Here is a 26790-nt window from a genome sequence, read left to right on the forward strand (position 1 = left end):
CCGTGTCCCTTCTTTTCTACAGATTGATGGTTCAGCGTCCAAGGCCTTCTCTCTAGCCTTGGGCAAGATATTCGGCCGGGCGAGATAATTCCACACATGAGCGCTACACGACAAACAACTGCCTTGCAGCGATAATTTGCCTGTGCAAGATGCCCCGGCTCGTCCGTCGCCAACCGATCTTGGAGCGAATCAAGTCCGCTCTAAGCCCACTGGATTTTCTATTGTGGCTTTCAGAAGAAATAGAATCGAGCGATTGGGACCAACTGGAGAAAAACTGGGCAGCTCCTCTGGGTTTTGGTCTCAACTTCGTTTTCCTGATCGCACGAACCAATTGTGCTCCCCGGTCGAATCGAACATATGACGACGTGTTTGGCGACGATAGCAATGGAGTTTCACTTACAAGTTGGTTTGTATGATGCCATTTTTCTTACCCCTACGTTTTTCAATTCGCACCGTGACTGATCATATGTTCTCGTATATAGGCATCTTTCGTGGTACACTCTCTGACCTTGTTTTGCGCCATCAATACGTTTTACACGTTCTGGCGAAAGCGTCGATATCGGTTGTTCGAAGCCTCGATTGACAATCCCCCGCCAACTCCGTCTGCGCACCGAGTTCCCGTCTCCTCTAGTCCGCTGTCTGCTTCGCCGGCACAATATCTCACTAACATGCTGTCCGGAGCCAATGCGGAGTCGAGGAGGCATCCGGATCCATCGCGGGACGTCTGGGAGATTGCAGTTTGGGATCCGTTTCCACTATCTCTGAGGCTGTTCTGCTCCTTCAGTCCTGGCCACGTCCTCGTTTACTGGCTCTTCCTGCCGACACTTCCTTCCGATCCGCGACCCAGTGGGACAATTTTTACCACAATACTCTTGGCGGTGCTGCTTACAATGCAGATGTCCTTCCTCTCAAAATCTTTCTCCCGACGCGCCAAAGACTCAACTTTGATTCACAAGGAGGTGATGAATGAGTACGACACTAAGTTTGTACAGCCTCGTACACATCCCCTTATGCGTGACGTTGGTGTGCAATTTTCTGGAGAGCACATCAGCAATCCAGACTCGGACGCGAAATACAACATAGTTGAGCTGTACACTCCGACCCACATTATCAACCGTGGCTTTCGAACGAGTCCGAATCCGAACTATCTCGGACATGTTGATCCCGATTTTGCGTCGAGCACTCTATCCTCACCAACGCGGCCGCAGTCAAGCATGTTCTCCAATTTTCAGACTACGGCAGTCCAGACCCCGACCCGTTTGCGCGATTCCTCTCCAGGCAGCCAAAAGTACGCTGCATCGCGCACACATTTGTTTAGGACGCCGGGAAATGGCACTGGAGACGGAGGGAGCCTGGGAGTCTATTCTCATGCGAATTCTCCTCTTCGAAAATCAATGTCGGCTATCATTGACCACCGAAATCCAACATCGGCCGAGATCGCTCTTCGTGAGCGCATGAGCAGTCCTGGCAAACGACCGTTGAGCCCCTTGAAACAGCCGAACACCCCAAGTGGACCAGGCACTCCGTCAGCGAAGCCACGATGGACTCACATTTCCAACACACCTCGACGTGAGAGCGGGTTTTATTGAGAGCCTGCTTCGTCCAGGTGCTATGATTGTAATGCTTTTGAATCACTTGACTCAAAGTCGCATGTGTAGGCGAACTGGACGTCTCTAATTTACGAGTAATAACGGCTGATATGCATGGAAGGGCGTCAAGGAGTTGTTGGTTCTAGGACTGTATTCGAATGGATCTGCTCCTCGAGTTTCTCATGGCAAACTGTCTGATGAAGAGCGTGTGGAATCACTGGAATGTACTGCTAATGCCTCGTGGTAAGATGCAAACCATGCAAAGTTCCAGCACCACGAGGTGATATGGGTTGAGCCCTACCAAACCTGGCATGAGGCAGGCACCAAGCCTGCTGGAAGCTGGGTCTCGCCTTCCCGTGTAGAACTGTCTTTTGATGCGTGTCCAACCGGCAATCATCATTGCAGCGCATTCGCGTTATCGAGTGGCAGGGTAGACGGAGCATTCCTTCGCCGCTGCGATATGGCCGCTTTACATTCCACGCCGGCCTTCCTGTCCAACGGGGTGCGCAGCTGGCAGTATCCTTAAAGACTCAGAAACTAGATTCAAATAGACAATGCCCGCCACAGCATTCTCGCCGGAGGCCGGTTTAGAGTCTCGGGTGTCGTCATGGCAGTCCACCTATACCTCGAAGACTCTCCCAAGAGGCACCGCGCAGTTCGTACGCGGGAGAACTTGGTTTCTCTCAGCATGTGCGAAGGCAAGGCAGCTGTTTACCCGGCAACGCGGTGATAGGATTCGTTACTCCAGACTGGATGCGAGGCGAACCATCGAGAACAGCTACTCGATAGAGTCAGATTCATCAGATTTCCGTGGCTGTCAGTTGATCACCCTTGACCAAGACGTTCATGAGATCATGTCAAGTACCGTCGACCGGCAGCCTCGTGGACGAATTGCGACCAAGACCGATCCTTCGTGTGATATTACTCATAACGCGCCAAAGAAAGTAAACGAAAGAGATTGGAAGAATCTACGACAGCGAATTGCTTCTGTTGCAGCAGCGGCCATTACTGGACGACACGAAATGGGAGATTCGGACCGCCACAAGTTGAGATGGCCTTTGATTGGGGTCGCCACGCCGCAAAAACAAAAGCAAAAGGAGCCCTCTCTCTTCCAGATCAGCAGCGCAGATAAAATCATGATCCGAGGAGCAAACCCTCGAACCGGTGTCATCAGCCCCAGCAACCGCACTGATAGCTCCAACGAGAGTGGAAATCCTCAGCCACGTCCGAGTCAAAAATGGAAGATGAACGGGGACCAATGGGTCAGCGTCGGTGTCAGCTATCAGACGCCGTCACCACAGAGCTCACTTTCAGGGTATAGACTGGAGGGGTGTGATGTCTCGCCTCTGCGAATGACTAAATCGTCGTCCGACTGGGAAGATCAATTCGTGGTGAACATGCCGTCAGCTAAAGACCCCAATCCACCTATCATGACATTGAAGCAAATCCAGGAATATCAGGAATGGCTGAAGAATCGCCTTGCAATGGATGAGGAATGTAACGTGGACTCGGCTCCCAAGTCCGCAACCGACGCAGAGCATAGGCGTCCTCCAGGATCGGACGATCCCGCCATGATGTCAGTGAAGCGAGCGGAGTCTGCTGCAACTATGTTGGAGAAACCGCCCTCTCCGACCATACCTGGCCAATACTTCAGTCCGGATGAGATTCGTGGATATCAAGTGAGCCCAATCGAAGAGACGGAGCAACTGTCTCAGGAGGAGCTCCGGAAGAAAGTCAGAGATAGCTTCGTGGGTTGCATGGAGATTGATCGTGCCGCTGCCAAAAATCCAGATGAGATCTTGCTATTTGCTGATTCCAGAAGTTGTCTCACGGAATGTCTTCCGATGCCATCAACGTCAACATGGAAGAACGATTCGGGAAATCAAAATCCGGCCAAAGACCTGCCTCAAGACTCTCCACCACAGGAAGCTCGGAGGCTCCCCTCAAGCGCAAAACAGAGCGCCGTTACAAAACCTCAAGGCGGCTGCAAGAAGCCCAGGCATTCGGAGATGAATAGGGTCTTGACAACATCCACAAGTGCACCCGCTGTACACACCAACAAGATCCCAAACCGTGCATCTGCTAGGAAAAGAACTCCAGTCAATCAGAGCACTGCCTGCAAGGAGGAAGATGATGTATTCGTTGTGACTCCGGCTGTTACGCGTGTCAGGATTGCGGTACCTGCACAGCAGCATCCCACCGCACAGTGTCCCCAATCGCAGAAGACGATATCCCAGGCCACCTCCAGCAAAAACGAACATCATCAGACTCCATCTGCTCCAACGCAATGTCGATCGCCGCATCAACGGAACGTCAGCCCCCAACAACCTCGGAGCATTTCCGCTTCACCTGATCGCTGTGATATAAACATTTCATCTGGAAGTCTCCATGGAGGGAAGCAACCTGCTGCCGTCTCTGAAAAGGATGGAACTCGGCATAATGAGAACGAGATTAGTCAAGGCGTCGTTGAAACTGCGTCAGCTGAAGGAGCGATAAACATCCGAGGAGAAAGAGACCGCCGAATCCCAAGTGTCGCTGAGTTGGATGGTCTTCAAGTGAACCATCGTTCACCCAGTCCACCTTCTAGTGATTCACTATCCAGTTCATCTGAGTCAAAGACACCACCTATCGATTCACAGAAGCTCAGTCCCTCTCCCGAACCATCTAGCAAACGACAAGGCCCCTCCGCTATTCGTGTGAAAATCAGAGAAACGGAGAAGGCCGCGAATGTAGACGATAAATCGACCAGTGCAGGGAAAGCCGAAGAGCGGTTGGCAGCAGCACGCAAACATGCAGAGCGACTGGCTGAAGCAAGGGCAGCATTTGAACGATTCAAGAAGCAGTATGCTAAGGGTGGTTCGCCTCCAAAAGCACAAGTGCCTCTGAATCGAGTGGCGGACCGAGCAAAGACTTCGCAGACCGGGACTCAAGTTAGCACGGGCGCCAAAGAATCGCTAGCTGGGAGTCCTGGTAAAGGAATTGCAGAACGAACAGCTATGAAGAAGCCCCCTATTCGTCGAGCTAATGTCCGCGCGGAACAGAAACCGACAAGTGACGAGGGCGATGATGCTCATCACATCGGTGACAACAGCAGCATCTTCTCTCTCGATAATCAGTCCCTCGATTCTCTTATCTTCAGTCTCACCGCTCGAGTCTCTGGCCAACTTCGTCACAGACTGGTTCTCCATGACATACTTCATGTTGGTGATCAGCTTGTTCACATGGTGAAACAGTGCTATGGAGTCTCGTGGCGTCTCATGAAAATTTACTTTGAATACAGGCGGAGCGGTCAGCTGCCGGAAACAGACCAGAAAGAGCTGGTGCAAATCGGACGAGACATTGTGCAGATGGTGGTGAATATTGTGGTCCTGGGATTTGTTCTCATGCTGGTCGGCCGTGCAGCTGGCTACGTTATTTTGATTGCTAGCTGGATTGTGTGGCTGAGCAGGCCATTCCGGTGGCTCTTTGGATGGCTTTTGGGCGTTTCCGGTTTTTGAGGATCAGTTGTTTTCTGATTGTTTCATTGTCTTGTACAGTTCATCGTCGGGGTGGCTACTATTTCTCTTATCATTAGGAGTTCCGGTGCATATCATAGTTTATCTGTCTCTCGGTACGTTCAGGCTGGATATGCCGGCTTCGAATCATGTTCAAACATGGGCATTGAGTCCATCTTGGAAGGGTATCATGCATCATACAGTCAAACAATTGGTTCGAGCATGATTGCCCGGAAACTTCACATAACAGCCATGATAGTCCTAATAGACACGGGCCGAGAAATATCAGAATCGCAGCTTCAAAGGGCGGAATGTATCCATCCTCCCCATCTATTCTGCCTTGTATTTCGCTCGATATTCCTGCAACCGACGCATGTCATCCTCGCTAATCTGATCTCCCAGCTTCTCAATCAGATCGGAGAACAGCAGCACTGCCCGGATGGGAATCTTTCCGCCGAGATCTCTTTCCGCGATGGCCACCGCACTCTTCGTTTCGCTCTCACTGACTCTCTCCTCGCGATTGAACAGAATCACCACCCCGGCCACGCTACCACCCTCCTTCTCAATGATCTTGACCGCTTCCCGCAGCGCCGTCCCCGCTGTAATGACATCGTCGACAATTAGGACGCGCTTCCCCTTGAGCGGCGCACCGACGATGTTCCCTCCTTCCCCGTGATCCTTGGCCTCCTTGCGATTGAACGCATAGCTCACATTGTTCCAGACGCCCTTTTTACTTGCTGGCGCCAGCGCGTCCCGCACGGCCAACTCCGTCAGAATCGCCGTGCACAGCGGGATCCCCTTATATGCGGGACCGAAGACCACGTCGAAATTCGGCGAGATCGAGCCGTCGGCGGACTCGGTCACGAAAGGCGGCGAAGAGACCACGCTCGCGAAGGCCGATGCGGTTTCATGCAAAAGCGGCGCGGTGTGCAAGAGACTCGACGTCAGGAAGTACGGGGATTCGCGGCCGGATTTGAGGATGTAGGAGCCAAAGGTCAGGGCTTTGTTGGCGATGAGGTGCGAGAGAAGACTGGCTTTGTAGTCGGGATCTGCGCCTGGGAGAGTTGTAGACGACATTTTTTCACTGATTGGAAAAGCAGACCCCGCTTTGTGTCGTTCGTTTCGTTTTGCAATGACAGAAGTACTATTAAGAAGAAGGTCAATACAATGCGAATTTGAACCGAAAGTTCTAGGAATAGTCTGGAGAGATGCAGAAACTCAGCATTGAGATGTTAGCCTAGGTACCCCTCGTGAAATTTTGAGTAATGTACCCCTCTGCCCCAGTATTGATAAGATAGATTAACCCTAGCCCTAATCTGGACCATCTTGATAAACCAGCAAAATCCGTGCCATCCAGGGAATCGGCGGGAGGAAACGTGAATAAACTTCTCAGAATTTTGGTATCTTCAGCAGCATTCCCACTACTACACAGTGCGGAAGTACAAGACTACTAATTGACCTCATTATCTCAATTTCGTAAAACGAAGATCATTTTGTACGAGTAGGGTTGAAGTTTGAGAACCACATAGCTCATGACCGGAATCGCCTTGCACCTTAAGTTTTGGGAATCTACCACTCCAGCGGCTCCGTTTTGACCTCGCCACGATTGGTCTTTGGCACGGGTGCAGCCTCAATCTTGGTCGGCTGGCCCGGGCGACGACCACGCTTCAGGTATCCACTGCCATCCAGCCAAGGCGTCTCGATGGTGCGCTTGGTCTCGAAGGCACGGATCTTGCTTTCCATCTGCAGCGTCAGACCAATGTCATCAAGACCGTTGACGAGGCAGTGTTTCCGGAAGGAGTCGACGTGGAAAGTGGCCAGCTCCGCGCCCGAAGCGTCCCGAATTACCTGATTGACAAGATCGACTTCGATCTCGCGACCGGCACGAGCCTCGTCCCCGATGCGGTTCAGCGCGGCCTCATCGGTGATGGGAATCGGTAGCATGCCGTTCTTGAAGGTGTTGTTGAAAAAGATGTCGGCGAACGACGGTGCGATGATGCATTTGATGCCAAAGTCCAGGAGAGCCCATGGCGCGTGTTCGCGGGAGCTACCGCAGCCAAAGTTGGGTCCCGTCACGACCAGGATCTTCGCTTGACGGTACACGCCCTGATTCAGAACGAAGTCCGGTCGCTCTTCACCCGTCTCTGGGTCATAGCGCAATTCGTAGAAGAGAGCGCTGCCAAGGCCCGTTCGTTTGATGGTCTTCAGGAATTGCTTCGGAATGATAGCGTCGGTGTCGACATTAGCACGATCAAGAGGGGCTGCGATGCCCTTCAAGACGGTGAGTTTGGGAAGACCACCACTGGATGTGGACGCTTGTGTGTTTGTATGAGGCTCGTTGTCTTCCGGAATATCCAAAATGCGTTGCAGATCCTCGTCGGTATCAATGTCATCCACCTCGGGTTGAATACTGATGGGAGCGGCGGCTTTGGACGGTGGAGGAATTTCGGGTGCCAATTCCCGAACATCGGCCAGCTTCCCAACGATAGCAGCAGCAGCGGCCATTGCAGGGGACATCAGATGCGTCCGCCCGAGAGCGCCCTGGCGGCCTTCAAAGTTCCGGTTCGATGTGCTAGCGCACCGCTCGCGAGGGGACAGAATATCCGGGTTCATACCCAGACACATGGAGCATCCCGCCTCTCGCCACTCGAAACCAGCGTCCTCGAAAATCTTGGCCAGGCCCTCGGCTTCCGCCTGTTTCTTGACCAGACCCGAGCCTGGAACAACCATGGCACGTTTGATGTTCGGGGCAACTTTGCGGCCCTCGACAATTTTCGCCGCTGAACGCAGGTCTTCAATCCGAGAGTTGGTGCAGGAGCCAATGAATACCTTGTCAACCGCGATCTCCTTGAGCGGGGTTCCAGGAGTCAATCCCATATATTCAAGGGCACGCTTGCAGCTCGCCTTGCGATTCTCGTCTTTGAAATCGTCTGGAGACGGAACAACGCCCGTAATGGGGAGCACATCCTGCGGGGAGGTACCCCAGGACACAGTGGGAATGATGTCCTTGGCATCGATGTGGACTTCGATGTCATACTTGGCACCCTCGTCGGAACGCAGTGTAGACCAGTATTGCACAGCTTTCTTCCACTCGGGACTGCCGTACTTGGGAGCAAGTGGACGTCCCTTCAAATACTCGAAGGTGGTTTCGTCGGGCGCAATCATGCCAGCACGAGCGCCAGCCTCAATGGACATGTTGCAGATGGACATGCGAGCCTCCATGCTGAGACCCCGGATAACGGATCCACAGTACTCGATGACACATCCGGTACCGCCAGCGGTGCCAATTGTTCCGATGATATGAAGGATGACATCCTTGCTGGTGACACCAGGGAGTAGCTCTCCGTCGACTTGAATACGCATGTTCTTGCTGCGTTTTGTGATGAGAGTTTGTGTTGCCAGAACATGCTCGACCTCACTCGTTCCGATACCGAAAGCCAGGGCACCAAAAGCACCGTGGGTCGAGGTATGACTGTCACCGCAGACAACCGTCGTGCCAGGAAGGGTGAAACCCTGCTCCGGGCCGATGATGTGTACAATGCCTTGACGGTTATCATCCATACCAAAGTATGTTAAGCCAAATTCCTTCACATTGGCCTCCAGAGTCAGGCATTGCACGCGGGAGTCGGCCTCTTGGACAAACGTCTCGACGCTTTTGAAATTTTTTCGTGGAGTAGTAGGGATGTTCTGCGAACGTCAGCGAATGTCAGCATATTTAGCAGGCTCCTATACTTACATGATCGACAGTAGCCAGTGTGCAGTCAGGGCGCCGGACTTTTCTGCCAGTGTTCCTCAATCCCTCGAAAGCTTGCTACAAGATGGCATTAGTACGACGTTTATGGGATAGAAAAAGTCCGTATTCCATACAGGAGATGTCACTTCATGGACCAAGTGGCGGTCTAGTCAAGAAAAACGTTTCGTTAGCCAACCGATTATCGTGGACCCTCAAGAGTTGTTCAAGAGTTACCAATATAGAGGAGTACCGTTCCATCCTCTTGCTCGTTGACGATATGGTCATCGAAGACCTTATCGTAGAGAGTCTTCGGTCTCTTTTCGGCCCCAGGCATGATGGAAGCAGAAATTTGGCCACAACTCAGTCGATATAGTCAGTGTAGACTGAGAAACTGCGAATGAGGCAAATGGAACCCCAGTTATCAACGGAGAAGAGGGCGATGAGAATTGGCGCCCGAAACTTGGCGGTGCTAGACAAGTGGTCAACCAAATCCGCAGGTGCTTCAGCAAGATTGCAACCTGGCAATCTTCACCCTAGCTTCTCGGTCGGCGCTGCTGGAACTTATATCTGTGCAGCTTGCAGCGCTTCAAGAGCGGGACAGCTCCGCGGTTTGCGCCGATCTCGGCCTGCTCCGACAGTCAGCGAAAACAGAATCCCTGTGATTGGTCAACGCAGTATCAAGCTCCACATTTCACTTCACACTCGGACGATCCGACATCGGTCCAATGCTTAGTCATCCTCCAACCTGTAACCTACTATTTTGCCTCAGTGCCTCAGGCCTTCCAACTAGTACGCAAGCGTACTAGTGCGGAGGCCAGCCCTATTGGACTAGCGCAGAAGCCAGGAGGGCCTGAGACTGAGGCAAGTCTGAGGGCGGAATTGTTAGGCGTCATAAAATTACAAGGGTTTATATACTCGTACGAGTAGTTAACCTTAGTTATGTATTTTCCATATAAATTTTACAAGGGTCATTTCTTCCAGATCGGCCATTCCAACAGCCACAACATCGATATCAAAAATCGGGCCACGGCAAGTCCTAGGCTGATTCCATCTATGCAATTATTTTTTTTTTCAAAAAAAAGGCGAACGGAGAGCGCTAGAGTGTACCAAAGGTATACCTCTAACCCCCATACACAATGCGAACCTGGCTGGCGTCACGGAATGTTGGCCAATTTACTAGGTATCTAGCAGTTAAATTCTTCGAGGAGCACTATACACGTCTGAAGGTCAATACAATTGGATTACACGTTGTTGTGGGTAAATTACGCGTGTTGTTGTTGTCGAGTTTCGCGTGTCAACAATGGCGCGGCCACCGCGGAAGAAGCCCCCCAGGAGGTTGAGTCAGCAAACTGCCACCACCTCAACTACACAATCGAAGAACATGAACAATAACAGTCCTGCGGCTGGCCAAAGGGGCAGGGAAGAAGATAATTCAATGGCCCCTATTTCTTTGAATACAGAGGCTGTACATGCGAATGGGCGCGTGTCCCCAAAGTTCGCTGTGTTCCGGCCATCAAAATAAAGCAAGCCCAGGAGACCATCAACTCTGCAATGCGAAGAGATCAGCATGCTCAGATGGTGGCAATTGACGAGGCCATTTCAACGCTATATGGTTATAGTCCGAAACCAAGTCAGCGTGAAGCGCTGCATCACCTGATCTACCTGCGTAAGGATCTCGTCCTGATAGCAGGTACCGGGTTTGGCAAAAGTATGATGTTCCAGGCTGTTTCCGTGCTTCTCCGGAAATCCGTGACCATTGTGCTTTTGCCTCTCAACCAGATTGGCATAGAGCAGTCGGACTACATACGACGGATAGGCGGCAACCCCTGTTTTCTGAACAGTGACACAATCAGCACTAAACTCCTCGATGAAGTGAAGAAGGGGCGCTATTCGCATGTTCTGATTAGTCCGGAGCTTGCCATTGGCAACGAAGAGTTTCGCCGCGTGGTTTCGGAGCCTTCATTCAATCAGAAAGTGGCATTGGTTGTTGTAGACGAAACGCACCTGGTTCACAATTGGGCTGGAAATTTTCGGCCTGCATATTCTCGTCTGAATGTGCTGCGGGATTGGTTGGGTAGCCAGATACCCTGGCTTGCGTGTTCGGCAACAATGGATTCCAAGACCCTCAATTCTCTCGGGACCGGTATCAATTTCGAACCGGACGTTAAAGTACAACGGATGTCCATTGATTGTCCTGAGCTCCTGTTTCGGCTCGGTTGGATCCCCAAGAAAGCCGGATTCAAGGCATTACAATTCCTGTTTGTTGCTGATGAGAAGAGTCCGGATACAATCTACCACCCGCTCAGTACAATTCCAAAAACGATTGTTTTCTTCGACAGCAGGGAGGATGCACATGCTGCAGCCGAGGAATGCTGCCGCTGGCTATTAGAAGTTGATTCTCGGTGCTCTTTACGTGAAGTAACGCAGGTACTGAAGGTCTTCCATCGAAATACTGCCGACGCGGACAAAAAGACCATCCTCGACGAATTCGACAAAAAGAAGGATCAGCGTCACAAATCCGAGTCATATTCGCTACTGAGGCACTCGGAATGGATGTCGATATTCGGGACGTTCGTCGGACCGTTCAATATAGCATCCCCATCGGTGAGCAGCCTGCATCACAAAGAGGGGGGCGAGCATGTCGGGATAAGATGGACGGAGAAATGATCATATTGCTTCCCGAATGGGTTCAGGGCGATCGGTCTCCAAAGATCTCGAAGAGGGGGCAAGTGCACGTCGATAATGGATCGCAAACAGAAGAAGGTGCGCAGAAATCGGAGAAGCTAACGGACAAAGATCGTCGGGATAGATTGTCCGATTTCTGGTACCATTTGGGAAATTTTCGAACAAGAATCGCCTGCAACGTGCCTGCGCAACCTGTTTATGGATTTTTTCGATGAGCCGAAAGAGTATCGATCAGGACGCCGACCTGATCGCTGTTACAGCAATTGCAACCCTGAAACTAGGCTTGGACGATTGGAGGGATTCTACCAGTACAAGGAGTACGGCCCACGAGGAGACAGCCAATCGAAACTGGTATCGGACGCCCTCGAGAAATGGGCTGAACAGCAGGCCCGTTTGGTATACCAAGGCTGCCTGTTTATATACCACAGTCCGCAAGTTTCCTGTCGCCAGGATTGCGGGAGAAACTTGCGCGACATGCACAGACAATTCTATGCCTCGATGATCTCCGGAAGATCCTGGGCCCATGGCGTTGGGCCCACACACATGAGCAGGAACTCTTCAATGTTATATGGCGTGCGTATCGCTACGGCGACGATTCTGCGTCACAGAGAACGCCCCTCGGGCCAATTTCCGGGAATGCTAGGGGGCCATCTCGGCGAAAGACTTGAATAAAGGGGTAACGGAATGAGATGATCTTGTGGTTGCAGTGACATAGTACATGTGGCAATTGAGATATATATTTCTTACCTGGACTCGGGCATATATGTCCTGCTGCCTGTACTCCGTAACTCGAAGTCGTTGATCATTGACATGAGACAGTGGGCCACAGCTTTGCAGCAACTGTGATGGCAGAGCTGGATGACGAAGCTTATGATGTTAAATTATCAAAGCCAGGCTTGGTTGAGAACATCTTTCTTCGATTCAGTCGTCGCGACACTTTGTCGAACGACGGGACACAGACAGGGAGAGTGAGGGTAACCCTGCTACTGGATCTAATCCAGAAGTAGCTAGGCTTAGGTTCCTCTGTACCCAATGATATTGGATACACGTGACTGAACACCAATAGAAATCGAAAACGTCATATCCTAAGGTGGAGCAAACTTCAAAAAGCTGCTACGCCCTACTTCTACTGTATGTACATTGTACACTCGTCAGATTTCCCACAATCAGCCCCCCTCTTCAGTGACATACACCAGGACCATAGCATCGATCGGGACCGAAAATTCCGTGACATCGGAAAGGCTGTCTTCGGTCCATCGCCCCTGAACTACCTGTTCATTAAATCTCGCAACTCCATTGACTAAAAGCCGGCAACCTCGAGTTACGATATCTGGAGGTTGAAAAGGGGAGTCTTGGCACCCTCGTCGGAACGCAGTGTAGACCAGTATTGCACAGCTTTCTTCCACTCGGGACTGCCGTACTTGGGAGCAAGTGGACGTCCCTTCAAATACTCGAAGGTGGTTTCGTCGGGCGCAATCATGCCAGCACGAGCGCCAGCCTCAATGGACATGTTGCAGATGGACATGCGAGCCTCCATGCTGAGACCCCGGATAACGGATCCACAGTACTCGATGACACATCCGGTACCGCCAGCGGTGCCAATTGTTCCGATGATATGAAGGATGACATCCTTGCTGGTGACACCAGGGAGTAGCTCTCCGTCGACTTGAATACGCATGTTCTTGCTGCGTTTTGTTAAAGAACGTGAGTGACGATGTTCGCAATCTAGCCTTCCAAAATATTTCGTTCGGGTTCCATCAAGAAGCGCGAGAACGGCCGTGTGCGGCTTGTGGGATGTTCGTATCCTCTTCTCAAAGGGTAAAAGGGTCTCCGTCCCAGAGGATAGCGATCTTCTCCTGCGGCTAGATGCCGATGGTCGCCTTGACAAATGTGGCGTCGTGGAGACCATATGCATTTTCTGCTCTGCTTGCCATTCCGCCCTTACAAGGGGCAAGCTTTCCAGCTTTTCGGTCAATAACGAGGTGAACATGCGTCTTTGCGAGGACTACCCGAACGTCCTCCGCGACTTGACTATCGCTGAGGAGTTTGATTGCCCTTTCTCATCCCATTCTCGTCATCATGAAGCTTCGCCCGGTCCTGCTCTTGCCGATGCCAGCTATCCGCGGACCGAGTTGCATTCGGCTTGGGCCTCGCTGAGTCTTCGTCTGAGTCGGATGACTCGGAACCTACGAGACGTATCATTTTTGGCGGAACTGAGCCGATCGAAGTCGAGGACGACCGCTCGACAAGTTTCCAACACCTGAACAGATCGCAATTATGCATCTCACTGACCATTGACCAATCCTACAGGAACACCGAAAACAACAGAATGCTCCAACTACAAGGGGAAGGGCACCCCTTCCGTCGTATTGTTCGGCAGCCGAACTGTTGTGATTCATTTTTGTGTTCCATACTTTGAAATTGAACTAGTTTTTCCAATCTCAACAGCCCTCGCTTTGAATGCTGGACAGTACGTTGTAACATGCCTCAGTTTTGCCATATTCCGTCCCCTCGTTTGGGCTCAGGTCAGCTTGCTGTTACCTACCACTCCGTACCACATACCTACGGACTCGCACTCATGTCTCGATCTCAAATTTCTCGAATCCTTGACTCCTACTTTGAGGAACATCGAAGATGTTTGTCTCTGCGAGACACCCAGAAACAACCAGCTGTGCATGTGCGTGGGCATTGCTCACCAAAATGGCGAAATGTAGAATCTATTTCACAGCAACAACTAAATTCCATGATTTGCGCAAATAACTAATGGATACTAGTTCAACCAGATACGTCGACAGGTGACCATCAACATACACACGGCGGACTGTAACTACATAGCATTCAAAATTGTTACGCGCCTGTAATGCCGGTATTGCCACTAGGTCTTGCCTTCTGTTGAATAATCTGATGAATCGCATACATTCTTCATCAAGTAGTATCCTTCTATATTATCTCGTGTTTATTATGTCTGCCTGACATTCCTTTATGTTGTTTCTGCCTCATCTACCTGTGTACATAGATAGGGGTCGTCACCTACCCTCCCCTCTGTGGTACAGACAGAGACAAGAATCAAGCATGAGATATTAGCCTGCTCCTCAGGACCACTTGTCTCATTCCTTCAGGTACTTGCCCAATATATCATAACCTGCCAAAACTCAACAACGTCAACGCACCGACTATGAGTCTCCACTAGGTATCTGAATGGTACCTTGGTAGGTACATCAGCCAACGAGGGTAGGGCCCCAATCCTACTTACCTCGTAACCCATCATGCTTGGTAGGTGGATGGTAATTGGTAGCCGCTGTATCTGCGGATTCTACCCATCCAGTACATAACATCGAGGTGTAGGGTGTGTCACACCTTGCCCGCTACTTTTCAATCATTCTTCCATCCTGTACTACAGCACATCACCAGGTAGTTAGTACATTTGATGAATCGATGAAGTGATAAAAACAAATCATCATCCACATCCTTGAGATATTAGCTACCTATAGACGCAGTGTCAGCCAACTTGTAAGCCTGTTCAGACGTGTTGCTTGATCTTGTAGAGTGGCAATTGGCAACGGCGACTCGTGTACGGTCTAACCGATATTGCTACAAGTATATCCTGTCATTTTCGCAACACCACTACGTTTTACAATGTCGACAATCCTACAGTACGAGTCTTTGTCCGCATACTTACGTCTTCGAAGTGGTTATTTTTGCTGTGGGTTTTGGAAAATCGCTATACTGTGCTGCGTTTGAAGCGCTCAAATTGTAGCAGGACTAACTGCATCTTTGCTTGGTGTTCGCTTTTATGGAGAACATCGCCCAAGAAATTGATTTGCACAATCCTTCAGTCAACATCGGCATTGATGATTACTGGATTCATCTGTCATATTGAAGGAGTCAAATCTACCTTCTATCGGACCCTAGACAAGCTTTGCTGAGGAGTTTGCAAGCAATCTTTCTATCGGACCTTGATGCGCTTGCAAGTTGTCGTAGAAACACGAAACAGGGCGATATTTGACAGAAGTTTTTTGACACAAAACTTGTTACTACAGCTCAAAAAAAAGTGTTAGATTCAACTTCATCGCGAGATTTTGCATCATGGTGATGTGTTGGATGAAAGTTTTGGACAGTGACCGGCAAGCTCCCTGTTGGGCCGCAGATACTCAGTTGCCTCGGTACGAAGTAGTTACTCCATACGAGACGGTAGTTCGCTCATTTTGTCCATCACCAGAGAGCTCTCCCATGACCAACGATAGCAGCATCTAGCACGGAGTTCTTTCCGGTAGGCGGACAGGACGTAAGGCAAGACCTGGTGGCAATACCAGTGTTACAGCCCCAAAACAAACTTTGATCGCTATGTATGTGCGGACTATATTTTCTTGCAGAATTTCCGCAACAAGATTTTCTTTCCGGAAATTTAACACCCCTACTACGGAGTAGCTACGGAGTGCAATTATCAAAATGACATTTCGTTTCTTCGTTTCGTTCGTTTCGGGGCATGCGCGCCTCGCGCGCGTCACCAGTGCCCTGAAACGAACGAAGTGAGTGAAAGGGTCCGAAGGCCGCGCGAGGACCGACCGATCGGCGGCAAAAATTGTACTATCACGTGAATTCCAAATAATGCTAGTGAACTAAAATACGGTAGGTAATAGGTCAGCTAATTCCACCTTCAAGGCTTCAAGTAGCAAAGTAAAAAAGGTCTCCAACATTTCGCTCTACACCTGACTTCTGTCAGTTCCGTCCTGCCTATGGCTTCCAACCCAAGTCTTTGGTTCCTTCTCTGGTATAAGTACCTACGTCGTATTCCGTACGGAGTACATTCTCCTGCACTTCGATTACCTAGTAGTTAACCTAGTTGGTAGGTAAGTATTTCTGTCAATAATTCGGTCTAAACTACGGGGTACTCGATAGGTACAGTGGAACCCTCTAAAGTGTCTTGTAGTGGCCCGTAAGACCAGTCGTATGAGTCTTGCAGCAGATCAACGCTCTCTTATGTGGACAGTTGTTTGCGATTGTCAATTCGTACCCGGACAACTTGAAGCAAATGGCGACGTCCGTCTTGGTGTTAGACTCGTCCCTTTTTGAGAATCCTGTAGGATACAAGACGTTTCATAACGCCCTTTCAACAACAAACAACATCAACAGATCAAAGGCCATCAAAATAATGAACTCTTGCTGCTTTCAGAGGTCTGCCGCACGGCTGCTTCCACGGCGGAGCATTTTGTTCAAGAGATTCGTCTCACATACTGCCTCCCTTCGATTACCTTTCATGAGTGTGCATACTAACGACCCTGAAATCCGATCAAGGCCCAGACCAAAGGTACAGTTACGGTTGGTGGTCAAGTCACTTTTCGGATCTGACGCCCTCAAACTTGTCCATTTCTGTAACTATAGTAGGTACTAATGAATGTTCAAAGGAAAGGTGTGTACTTCCTCCTACTCCGTACAGAGTGATTACCAAATTTCATCCCACCGTTCCTTGCTTGTTTCAACAGAATGGTCTTCCTATTTGATACGTACGCGAAGAACAGTTGCTTGCTAAGTCGCTACTTTCAGTCGACGCTCAAAGTCATGGCCCGAGCGGCATTTCGCCGTCCTGTCCTGCCGTCACTTGAAGAACAGTACCTACGCCCGCCGATCGCGATCCCCGCGGGACCATAAACTCAACTATACTATCCATATAAATGGGGACGCCGCCCCTACTGTCATACTGTTCATCTCTCAGGGATTCTGCTCCGAAGACTCGCCACGAAAAGGTGCTACCTTACAATCTCAAAGAAAAGTAGCTAAGTCATCTTCCTGCTTTGTCCGTCACAATCTCGTTCTTCTGAGTGAATGAACACAGCCGAAGACGTTCCTCTACATGGTACAGGCTGCCATTAAGCTGGCTGACATCGGACTGATTCGCCGAACAATTACCCGTTGTTGCATTCTTTTCCACGGCGCCAACAAAAGCAAATATGCCTCACTCTCGCTTTATATGTTCTGGCTGACGAGTACTCCAGCTGCCGACGAAGACTTGCAGCGAGCAATTTTGGCCAACGGTCTTGTCAACCTGCGTGGAGCGGAAAATAGCTGGTTCGAAATCGATCGGTTGAACGAGTTCCTGAACATGCAACTAAAGAATCTGATGAGAACCCGGCGCATGCCAGCAACAGACGCAGCAGCATTATTCGGAATACTGCATTGACTGCAAGCTATTGCTCGGATCTTAAAGCATCCATCGAGTCGGCTTTTGGGGAGCATATCATCAGTGATCACACCGTAAAGAACGTGAGTGACGATGTTCGCAATCTAGCCTTCCAAAATATTTCGTTCGGGTTCCATCAAGAAGCGCGAGAACGGCCGTGACTCCCCTTTTCAACCTCCAGATATCGTAACTCGAGGTTGCCGGCTTTTAGTCAATGGAGTTGCGAGATTTAATGAACAGGTAGTTCAGGGGCGATGGACGAGGGTCGCCCTTTTGCCAGCAATATGATTGTCAGAGCGACGAGCAGTTTTCTCGTCCATTATCATGATATGGTGATATGCAACCCGTCGATTCCTCCGAACTCCGAACCGTGTCGGACGCACAATCGGGTAGGGAGCGGTCGACGATGGTACCCTTGCTCACGGTTTGGGCGATTTGGAGCGGTTCCCTGATGAGCAGCACCCACCCGACGTGAGTTGCCCTGTGATTTAGTACAGAGCGCGGGTCAGAGAGGTTTGGCAGGACTCGCAGAATTGCAGGGGTTTCACGGAGCGGCTGTATGTGCCGCATTTCGACATTGAAATGGATGAAGATACATTTCCCTACGACCTCCACTGTGTATTTCAAGTAGGTCGTCGTTGGGATAGCAGACCCCTACCTAGCGTGAGAGACACAGTTGATGTTGTTGGATCTATGATCGGCGTTCATGAACGAGGAGGCCGGTTATCACCGCTAGTGGCTATCATGGAAGTGAGGCACCACAGAGGACGTTTAGGCGACAGTATGAGGAAACGGTGGCAGAAAAAGTTAGGCTGGTCATTGACAGAGTAGCATGATGGACACCAAAGGACGGTGCAAAGCAGTCAATAAGCCTGTAGCATGCAGAGGAACGTCTTCGGCTGTGTTCATTTACTCCAAAGAACAAGATTGGGACCGACAAAGCAGGAAGATGACAAAGCTACAGTTCTTTGAGATTGATGGTAGCACCTTCTCGTGGAGAGTTTTCGAGCGGAATCCCTGAGAGACGAACAGTATGACGGTAGGGGCAGCGGCATCCCCATATCGGAATAGTATAGTCGAGTTTATGGTCCCGCAGGGATCGCGATCGGCGGGCGTAGGTACTCACTCAAGCTCACATGTATCTGGAGGTGAGAATTACAATTTCGAAATAAGCGTTGAGTTGAACAGCTTCTACGCTTGGACAGCAATCACTGTTCCAAAGACCCCAAGATTGACAATTTCTGCCAAAGGCCACGAAACTTATCTACCAGGCTCATTTCCTTCAAAGCTGAAAGTTGGCTCTTCTTCCATGGCGGTGATGAATCCCTACGTTGACCACCCGGCTGGTGCCGCATGCCTGCACCAGATTCGACCCGAACACGGCGATGATCTTATCGGCTCTTTGCCTCCCGAGCTTCTGATTCAGATCGTGGATTACCTAGATCCAGACATTGTCCAAAGCCAAAGGGTGTGCATCGACCTCTCGTCAATCTTTATAACTGAGGTCATCTCATAATTCTAAAAGGAACTACCTAGTACCTACATACCTAACCTAGGTCTCGAAGTGAGGCGCACGAAATTTTTGTCAGAGACAGCCATAGACCATGCATTGCGCCAAACACTTGCATTTCTGTGTCTGGACGGCACGAATGTCGCGGCTGACGACGCGATGACCTATTTCAAATGGCGACATGGTTTGGAAGGTGGTCGGCCGGTGAAGAAGATCGTCATCCCCCGCTCAAAATCGCGGAACTGAGATCGCGGAGATCTGTATATGTGCCATTCGCAATGGCCATGCCATAGCACATTTGGTAATAACGAAGTCGACGTATTGGATCTCGCGACGGGACACCGATTGCGCTGGGCCGACCCCCAACTTTCTCGATGGGATGCAGGAGTCATAAAGGCCACATTTTCTCTTCTCCCTTCTTGTCTTCATCGTCTAACAGGAAAGCTGGCAGGCATCTGACAGTCAAACCATCCCGGCAAAGTGGCAGTATGTATCGCCCACAAAAACCTTGGATGGATACCAGTTGTGGTAAAGCAGTGCCAGCGAGACGCCAACAAAGGGAATGAGAAAATAAATGGAGAACAAATGCGAGTCCGTCGCTGGGTGTGGGTAACTGGTAAACGGTGACAGGTAGAGGAAATCATTGATCATCAGCAGCAACGCAATCACGAGGGATTGGGCGACTTCAATCCCGTTGATCCCAGCAAGCATGTTGATGCTGTTCGGGCAGAATATCGCGACCGCAGCCATGTAGACGTAGTATAGCCATCCTAGATCAATCAATTGTCCGAGATATTTCTGCAGGGGCAGCGGAACCACTACATGTGTGACGCCAAAGTCGACAAAGTAAACAACCAGCATTGGAAACGCTCCCAATGCAGGGATCAGGACCTTGTGTCTCCAGCGAATGTCGAGTAGATCATCGCCAATACCCAAGAGGACAATCGCTTGCAACGAAAGGATGCCAGAGAGGTAAGAAGCAAGCTGCAGCACATGTCAGTGCTTCGTTGTGGAAAAACACGAAAGAATCAGTGACCTTGTTGTGTGGAAATCGATGTAGGTACCGCCCTGTCTCCACGTGGTCGACTTGGATGACGACGTCTATTGCCGTGGCCAAAAAGCTCGAGGCTGCCAAGTTTCACGCCATCTTCTTTGCCGACGTGCTCGGTGGCTACGATGTCTACAAGGGCCCTGCCAATCTCGAGCCGACCATCCCGGCCGGGGCGCAATTCCCCATCAATGATCCTCTCTACAGCATCCCTGCCCTCGCCGCGGCGACGGAAAGCATTTCCTTTGGCGTCACGGCGTCCACCACGTACGACGCACCCTACGCCCACGCAAGACGATTCTCCACCGTCGACCACCTGAGCAAAGGACGCGTTGGCTGGAACATCGTCACGTCCTATCTGGACTCCGCCGCGCGGAACTTTGGTCTCAATACGCAGATCCTAAACTGCTTTGGCAGCTTGGCTGGCGAAATTTCCCTTTCATAGCAGTGCTTTAGTACGTAACCAAGTCCACGTCCATGGCTCCATGCTTTCTTTTGACAGATCAACGCCGAATAGTCTACGATAAGCTCTTGAGATGGCTATACCTGACAAGATTATGTTTCCCTGAGGTCTTCAGCGGTGTGTTTCTGACTCGAAAGTCGAAGTCAAGGTTTGAAGTGGTCCTAGCATCGGTCATTAGCAACGGTGCGGAATATCCGTGGATAGTAGGGTTCATCAGCTCAGAGACTTTAGACCGACCGCACCCATTGCTGGATTGAGACTTGGCAAGTTCACAGTTCCAAGTCGATGGACGCAAAGGAGTATACTACTTATTACTGGAGGATAGGAGAGAATACCTGGTACATACGGTAGGTAGATTCCCTTGTTACTCTAGTTCCAAGGGAACGGTTCTCTGTGCGAGGTCAGCCTACAGTTTGTACTCTGTACTGCGGAATACAGTACTGTGCGTAATAATGAAATAGTAAGAGGATATACTCCGTACTTCAATAATCAAATCAGTGTCATGAATTCATGGATCCTGCGACTCCCCTATTCCGAACATTGAGTTTCGCTCTTCCTCAGCTGGAGTCCACTCGGAGTCGACGCACAAGGTCAACTGGTCAAGAGGTAGGTACCTACGGAAGTACCTGTCTCACCTTTCATTGCAGTGCTCTGATTCGCCAACGAAACTTTGCAGTAACCTAATTCAGACTAGCGTGCGAAGAGGTACTGCGTTTATCCAACGAATGTCCTGGTTCGTTTCAGGGCATGCGCGCGACAGCCGCGCGTCACCAGTTTCCTAAACTGGATTAGCGTGTCATGTCACATGACTCGTGTGTCGTCTGAGCTTGCTGAGGTAACCTACCATTGCCTCTACAGGTAGTGTCCGATTTGTCTCGCTAGATCTGCCAGTTCATTATGGTACATACAGTACGAGTATGTCTTACGCAATCCAATGTCAAGGCTCGAGGAGATTGATTAATTGTACCACGTACTCCGTACTCCGTACCCGTAGACGGCATTTAAAGATGCCGGGTTTACCGTTCAAGGCGGCGTTAAAAACCACGTGATTACTTCGTCAATCACGTGCCGATAAGATGCCAAGCCTCACTCGAGATCCGGCCACTCGGTCCATCGTCCGTGCGGCCGGTGCGGCCGGTGCCGCCGGTCAAATCGTCAAGGTGGGATTACTAGACGCTTGATTTTCGCTTGTTTGTACAACTGCCGACAGCTAACTGGAAGAAACTCAACGAAATTCCAGTATACAAGCGCCTCTAGGCTGTTAGGTTATCCTGTAAATCTGCGTTCTAAACGCGGGTCCTGTGCAGTTCAATTCTGCAGCGATAGAGCTCTACTATCCTCGAGTACCATTTGTCCGGTCTGAGATCTGGCTTGAGAGCAACATGCAATTGAAGTCGCTTTCTTCGATTGAGCTTCCGCCGACGGCAAGTAACTGGCCCTCCACCGACGTGAACCCTATACTAATATTCTGGATGCAGGCGGATATGCACGCACATCTGCGGCAAGATGACATGATGGAGTTTGTCACAGGCTTGGTCAAGAAAGGCGGCTGCGATACTGTGTATGTCATGCCCAACCTGCAGCCGCCAATCAAAACAGCGTCAGAGGCCGTGGCATACCACGAGAAACTCAAGAAGTTGGCGCCAAATGTGACATTTTTGATGTCTCTTTATTTACATAACGGGTTGACACCAGGAGACATTGAGGAAGCCGCCAAGTCTGGTGTTGTATATGGAGTAAGTCTTTGTAGGCTACTGTTCATCGGGTGAGATTCTGACTTTCGGTGGTAACAGGTGAAATACTACCCAGCAGGTGTATGTCGTCATTTTCCTGTCCCTTCAACCTCGCTTACTCGTGAGCATAGGTCACCACGAACTCTCAGGATGGAGTCCTAGATATCGAACAGCTTTATCCGGTCTTTGCGGCTATGGAGAAACATGACCTCGTCTTGAACCTGCATGGCGAGATGATCAGCTCTCCGCCAAATGCTCGCACGGCTGGCCCTGCTGTTACAGTACTCAATGCGGAGCCGCTGTTTGTGCCTCAGCTGCACAAACTCCATGCTGCGTTTCCAGAACTGAGGATTGTCCTCGAGCATGTCAGCACACGTCAGGGACTTGAAGCTGTGAGGCAATGTGGACCCACGGTACGTCCAGTCGAATCCAATCCGCCACAAAGCCATCAGCTGAATGTTGGACGTGTTTTATGAATAGGTGGCTGGGACAATAACTGCTCATCATCTGTCTTTGATCATCGATGATGCAATCAGCGATGTATTCAACTACTGCAAGCCTGTTGCTAAGGTAGGGAGTCGACGTTCAATGCCCATCAATTGGATAATAACTGATCGGTTTTAGACACCAGAGGACCGCCTAGCACTTGTACGAGCTGTAGTCGAGGGATCTGGCAAATTCTTCTTGGGTATGACCTTCACCGTCAATTCTTGCTTGCAATGTACTTACCTGATATGTAGGAAGCGACTCCGCACCTCATCCTGTATCTTCCAAAAAGGGCCCCGGTGCTACGGCTGCTGGTTGCTTTACGCAGCCGTACGTGACGGCCATTGTCCTCAAAGCACTAGAAGATGCAGTTGATAATGGCTGGATCACAGAGGAAGAGATCACAACAGGAGCCATCGAGGGCTTCTTGTCGGGATTTGGACGAAAGTTCTACAAGCTCCCGGCCAACTCAGACTCGAAGACAAGAATACGACTTGAAAAGAAAGGCGAGAAGATCCCATCACTTTTGACCTCTGAAAACGGTAAGGTAGAGATTGTGCCTTGGGGGAGAGGCAAAGAGATTCGCTCTTTGTCTTGGGTTACGACGCAGTGAAGAAATTTTTCAAGAGTGCTGTAGTATAACTTGATCCCATGACGCCAGGTTACTACACCAAAAGTTTTCTATGTGACATCAAGTTCGCCCGTACTCTGTTTGTGCCGTTTCCCGCTCAAGTTTTGTATCTCTCCCGACGCCGATAGTCTTGATCACAAGCCATGCCGGGAGTAACGCTGCTCCCCACATACCATAATTGAGATACACACCTCCAACCTCTGCAAAGATTGGAACACTGGAGAGTCCGTACTGTAGATGGCGATCAGTGACTGGCTTATCCAATACGAGGCAGGGGTATACTTACGCTGACAGCTTGAGCAGCCGATTCAGTGCCACGCAGCAAACCGGCAATGCGAACAACTTCTTCCTCGTTCTCCGCCAGGTTGCCGACCACGAAGTAACTATTTCACCAAGATTTTAGGGATGCTTTCGGCAGAACTTCGCTTTTTGGAAAGGAGACTAACAGATACATATAGTTCAGCTGAAACGAAATCACCCAAAAGAGAAACAGTGCAAATCCTCGCCCGAAGCCAGGATCAGACCAGTCATAGACTGGTCTCGTTTTACGGAATTCCGTCACGATCACGGTTCCCCAAAGCCAGCACATGCCTGACAAAATCGAGACAGCGGCGAAAGACCAGCGAGCACGAGACTTGAGAGAAATTCTCTTTGAGTCCAAAAAGGCACCCAGAATGTTTCCAGAGATGAGCGCCACCACTCCAGAGAGAAATGACCCCAGGGCACGAGCACGGACCGAGAACCAGAGTCCTTGAAACGTGAACATCACCGCTTCAGCGTAGACGGACTGACAGATCAATGGGATGATGAGGAGGTAATCTCGGCGGAAGAATAGCTTGGTCACGGCTTTGATTTCAGTCCACCATTTCTGATAGACATGCAGCCGCACCGGAAGGCCGTCCGTTCTCTGCACGTTCTTGGGCGAACTCAGCAAGAAACCCACAACTGGGCAAAGCGCCTGCAGAGCGATGAACAGTTGGAAGACGGAATAAGACACCTTTCCTGCCTTATTGGACTGAGCGTTAAGACCGACGTTGATGGCACCGCCCAAAATCTGGCCGGCGACTCGGAAACTAAGCCAGAAACCAAGGAACCGGCCCTGGTTATAAGGCTCGGGATACGCCAGAGCAATGGCGGCCTCGGCCATCCAGAATATGCCCGCTGCCAGTCCGCACACTGCCGCACCGAAGAGCACCAACCACTCTGTTCCATAACGGTTGTTCACGTACAATCCAGCTGCGTAAGGTGCGTAACCCGTAGTGCCGAGAATGAAGGTCCATTTGATCCCGATGAATTTCACGATCAGACTGCCGAAAAAGCACGAAAGGACCATCAAGCAGAACGTCAACGAGTTCGCGGCGTTCACTAGAAATGGCGACTGGTTACCGCCGCCGCCGAGACTGTTCATTGCACCCCAAATTCCGGGGGCAAGGAAGTTGCAGACACCGAGGATGAGCGCATTGAAGAAAGACGAGCGATACCATTTGACTGCCTGTCATCAGCAAGGCATCGGCGCTGCAACGGTGATGAAGACAGTACCTGGATATCGCCGCTGTTGTTCAACGGGTTGATTTGTTTGCGACTCATCTTCGGAGTCGGTAGGCTTAACGGTTGCAGGGTTCTTCTCAACTTCCGCCATGGCTCCGTTGCTGGCTTCTCCTCACGACAAGGGACCAGGTTCTTCGAACAAACCTGTAGGGAAGGGATAACCCTTGAAGACGCAGCTTGCCATTGTTTGCTCACTACCTGATGAAACTCTATTTATATGGACACCTGTCGTGGCTGTTGTGCACAGGGCAGAAGAATCAAACCCGTTTCCCAGACGGTGTCTCGAATGAGCCGTGAGAGTGGAAACTTTCTCACGATCATCGTTGACAGGGATTCCGTGATCGCACGCAATATCAAGTTAATTGTACACCATACAATGCTAAACTGCTTTGGCAGCTTGGCTGGCGAAATTTCCCTTTCATAGCAGTGCTTTAGTACGTAACCAAGTCCACGTCCATGGCTCCATGCTTTCTTTTGACAGATCAACGCCGAATAGTCTACGATAAGCTCTTGAGATGGCTATACCTGACAAGATTATGTTTCCCTGAGGTCTTCAGCGGTGTGTTTCTGACTCGAAAGTCGAAGTCAAGGTTTGAAGTGGTCCTAGCATCGGTCATTAGCAACGGTGCGGAATATCCGTGGATAGTAGGGTTCATCAGCTCAGAGACTTTAGACCGACCGCACCCATTGCTGGATTGAGACTTGGCAAGTTCACAGTTCCAAGTCGATGGACGCAAAGGAGTATACTACTTATTACTGGAGGATAGGAGAGAATACCTGGTACATACGGTAGGTAGATTCCCTTGTTACTCTAGTTCCAAGGGAACGGTTCTCTGTGCGAGGTCAGCCTACAGTTTGTACTCTGTACTGCGGAATACAGTACTGTGCGTAATAATGAAATAGTAAGAGGATATACTCCGTACTTCAATAATCAAATCAGTGTCATGAATTCATGGATCCTGCGACTCCCCTATTCCGAACATTGAGTTTCGCTCTTCCTCAGCTGGAGTCCACTCGGAGTCGACGCACAAGGTCAACTGGTCAAGAGGTAGGTACCTACGGAAGTACCTGTCTCACCTTTCATTGCAGTGCTCTGATTCGCCAACGAAACTTTGCAGTAACCTAATTCAGACTAGCGTGCGAAGAGGTACTGCGTTTATCCAACGAATGTCCTTTATTGGCAGGCATGCATGAACGTGGGCGTAATTATTGCGATTCGTTCATTCAGGAGTCACGACCCATCGCTACAAACTATCCAGGCGACTGCAGAATCTGGGCCACGAACGCCACAGCTCGGTTCTGTTATCCATAATTCTTGGTACGTATGTTGGTACCGACGGTCAGGAGCCTCTCTCGGCAGTTACTGTTCAGGTCCGATAGGTTGGGACCTGCAAAGTTTTCCTCGATCAGTACTCCGTACCTCGAGGACGAGCAGGTTACGTAGGGATCCCAACTCTACAGTATGTTTTTGTCATAACTCATGGGTCGAAATCGTGCCGGGATTACCCCGACTCTCCGAAGAAACTTTTTTAAGTTTGTTCACGGAGTACTGAGCAAGTTTAGTTCTCTGCAATGGTCTGCATTGTCCAACCCGTACGGAGTCCGTATGCACCCAGTTAATCGCCAACAACGGCCCCTTGTATATTTAGTGTGCATCTTAGTGAGCCAATTACATGGCCTGTACACTGTAGA

General features: G+C 50.3%; 9 protein-coding genes across 9 annotated transcripts; 6 read left to right on the forward strand and 3 right to left on the reverse strand.

Annotated features, from left to right (window-relative positions):
- Nucleotides 1–149: 149 nt before the first annotated feature.
- Nucleotides 150–1589, forward strand: VTN31DRAFT_3056 (uncharacterized protein; the record flags this gene model as incomplete). The annotated part of the gene is made up of 2 exons (XM_069403293.1): nucleotides 150–410; nucleotides 483–1589. The coding sequence occupies 2 exons, from the start codon at nucleotides 150–152 to the stop codon at nucleotides 1587–1589; spliced, it is 1368 nt and encodes a 455-aa protein (XP_069262489.1).
- A 554-nt stretch (nucleotides 1590–2143) lies between these two features.
- Nucleotides 2144–5086, forward strand: VTN31DRAFT_3057 (uncharacterized protein; the record flags this gene model as incomplete). The annotated part of the gene is made up of 1 exon (XM_069403294.1): nucleotides 2144–5086. The coding sequence occupies one exon, from the start codon at nucleotides 2144–2146 to the stop codon at nucleotides 5084–5086; it is 2943 nt and encodes a 980-aa protein (XP_069262490.1).
- Nucleotides 5087–5413: 327 nt separating this feature from the next.
- On the reverse strand, nucleotides 5414–6160 carry VTN31DRAFT_3058 (uncharacterized protein; the record flags this gene model as incomplete). Its single annotated transcript, XM_069403295.1, has 1 exon — nucleotides 5414–6160. One exon carries the CDS (start codon nucleotides 6158–6160, stop codon nucleotides 5414–5416), a length of 747 nt encoding a protein of 248 aa, XP_069262491.1.
- Nucleotides 6161–6652: 492 nt separating this feature from the next.
- On the reverse strand, nucleotides 6653–9150 carry VTN31DRAFT_3059 (uncharacterized protein; the record flags this gene model as incomplete). Its single annotated transcript, XM_069403296.1, has 4 exons — nucleotides 6653–8770; nucleotides 8820–8894; nucleotides 8951–8982; nucleotides 9051–9150. 4 exons carry the CDS (start codon nucleotides 9148–9150, stop codon nucleotides 6653–6655), a joined length of 2325 nt encoding a protein of 774 aa, XP_069262492.1.
- A 1217-nt stretch (nucleotides 9151–10367) lies between these two features.
- VTN31DRAFT_3060 (uncharacterized protein) lies at nucleotides 10368–11483 on the forward strand (the record flags this gene model as incomplete). The annotated part of the gene is made up of 1 exon (XM_069403298.1): nucleotides 10368–11483. One exon carries the CDS (start codon nucleotides 10368–10370, stop codon nucleotides 11481–11483), a length of 1116 nt encoding a protein of 371 aa, XP_069262493.1.
- A 216-nt stretch (nucleotides 11484–11699) lies between these two features.
- On the forward strand, nucleotides 11700–12173 carry VTN31DRAFT_3061 (uncharacterized protein; the record flags this gene model as incomplete). The annotated part of the gene is made up of 1 exon (XM_069403299.1): nucleotides 11700–12173. The coding sequence occupies one exon, from the start codon at nucleotides 11700–11702 to the stop codon at nucleotides 12171–12173; it is 474 nt and encodes a 157-aa protein (XP_069262494.1).
- A 7923-nt stretch (nucleotides 12174–20096) lies between these two features.
- On the forward strand, nucleotides 20097–20682 carry VTN31DRAFT_3062 (uncharacterized protein; the record flags this gene model as incomplete). The annotated part of the gene is made up of 2 exons (XM_069403300.1): nucleotides 20097–20161; nucleotides 20250–20682. The coding sequence occupies 2 exons, from the start codon at nucleotides 20097–20099 to the stop codon at nucleotides 20680–20682; spliced, it is 498 nt and encodes a 165-aa protein (XP_069262495.1).
- Nucleotides 20683–22082: 1400 nt separating this feature from the next.
- VTN31DRAFT_3063 (uncharacterized protein) lies at nucleotides 22083–23532 on the forward strand (the record flags this gene model as incomplete). Its single annotated transcript, XM_069403301.1, has 7 exons — nucleotides 22083–22124; nucleotides 22179–22436; nucleotides 22494–22514; nucleotides 22565–22846; nucleotides 22914–23003; nucleotides 23058–23121; nucleotides 23174–23532. The coding sequence occupies 7 exons, from the start codon at nucleotides 22083–22085 to the stop codon at nucleotides 23530–23532; spliced, it is 1116 nt and encodes a 371-aa protein (XP_069262496.1).
- Nucleotides 23533–23647: 115 nt separating this feature from the next.
- On the reverse strand, nucleotides 23648–25189 carry VTN31DRAFT_3064 (uncharacterized protein; the record flags this gene model as incomplete). The annotated part of the gene is made up of 5 exons (XM_069403302.1): nucleotides 23648–23679; nucleotides 23724–23781; nucleotides 23837–23933; nucleotides 23997–25038; nucleotides 25090–25189. The coding sequence occupies 5 exons, from the start codon at nucleotides 25187–25189 to the stop codon at nucleotides 23648–23650; spliced, it is 1329 nt and encodes a 442-aa protein (XP_069262497.1).
- Nucleotides 25190–26790: the final 1601 nt, after the last annotated feature.

The sequence above is a fragment of the Thermomyces dupontii genome, assembly GCF_041956625.1.
Source record: "Thermomyces dupontii strain NRRL 2155 unplaced genomic scaffold VTN31scaffold_2, whole genome shotgun sequence".
In the NCBI taxonomy this organism is placed as follows: Eukaryota; Fungi; Ascomycota; class Eurotiomycetes; order Eurotiales; family Trichocomaceae; genus Thermomyces; species Thermomyces dupontii.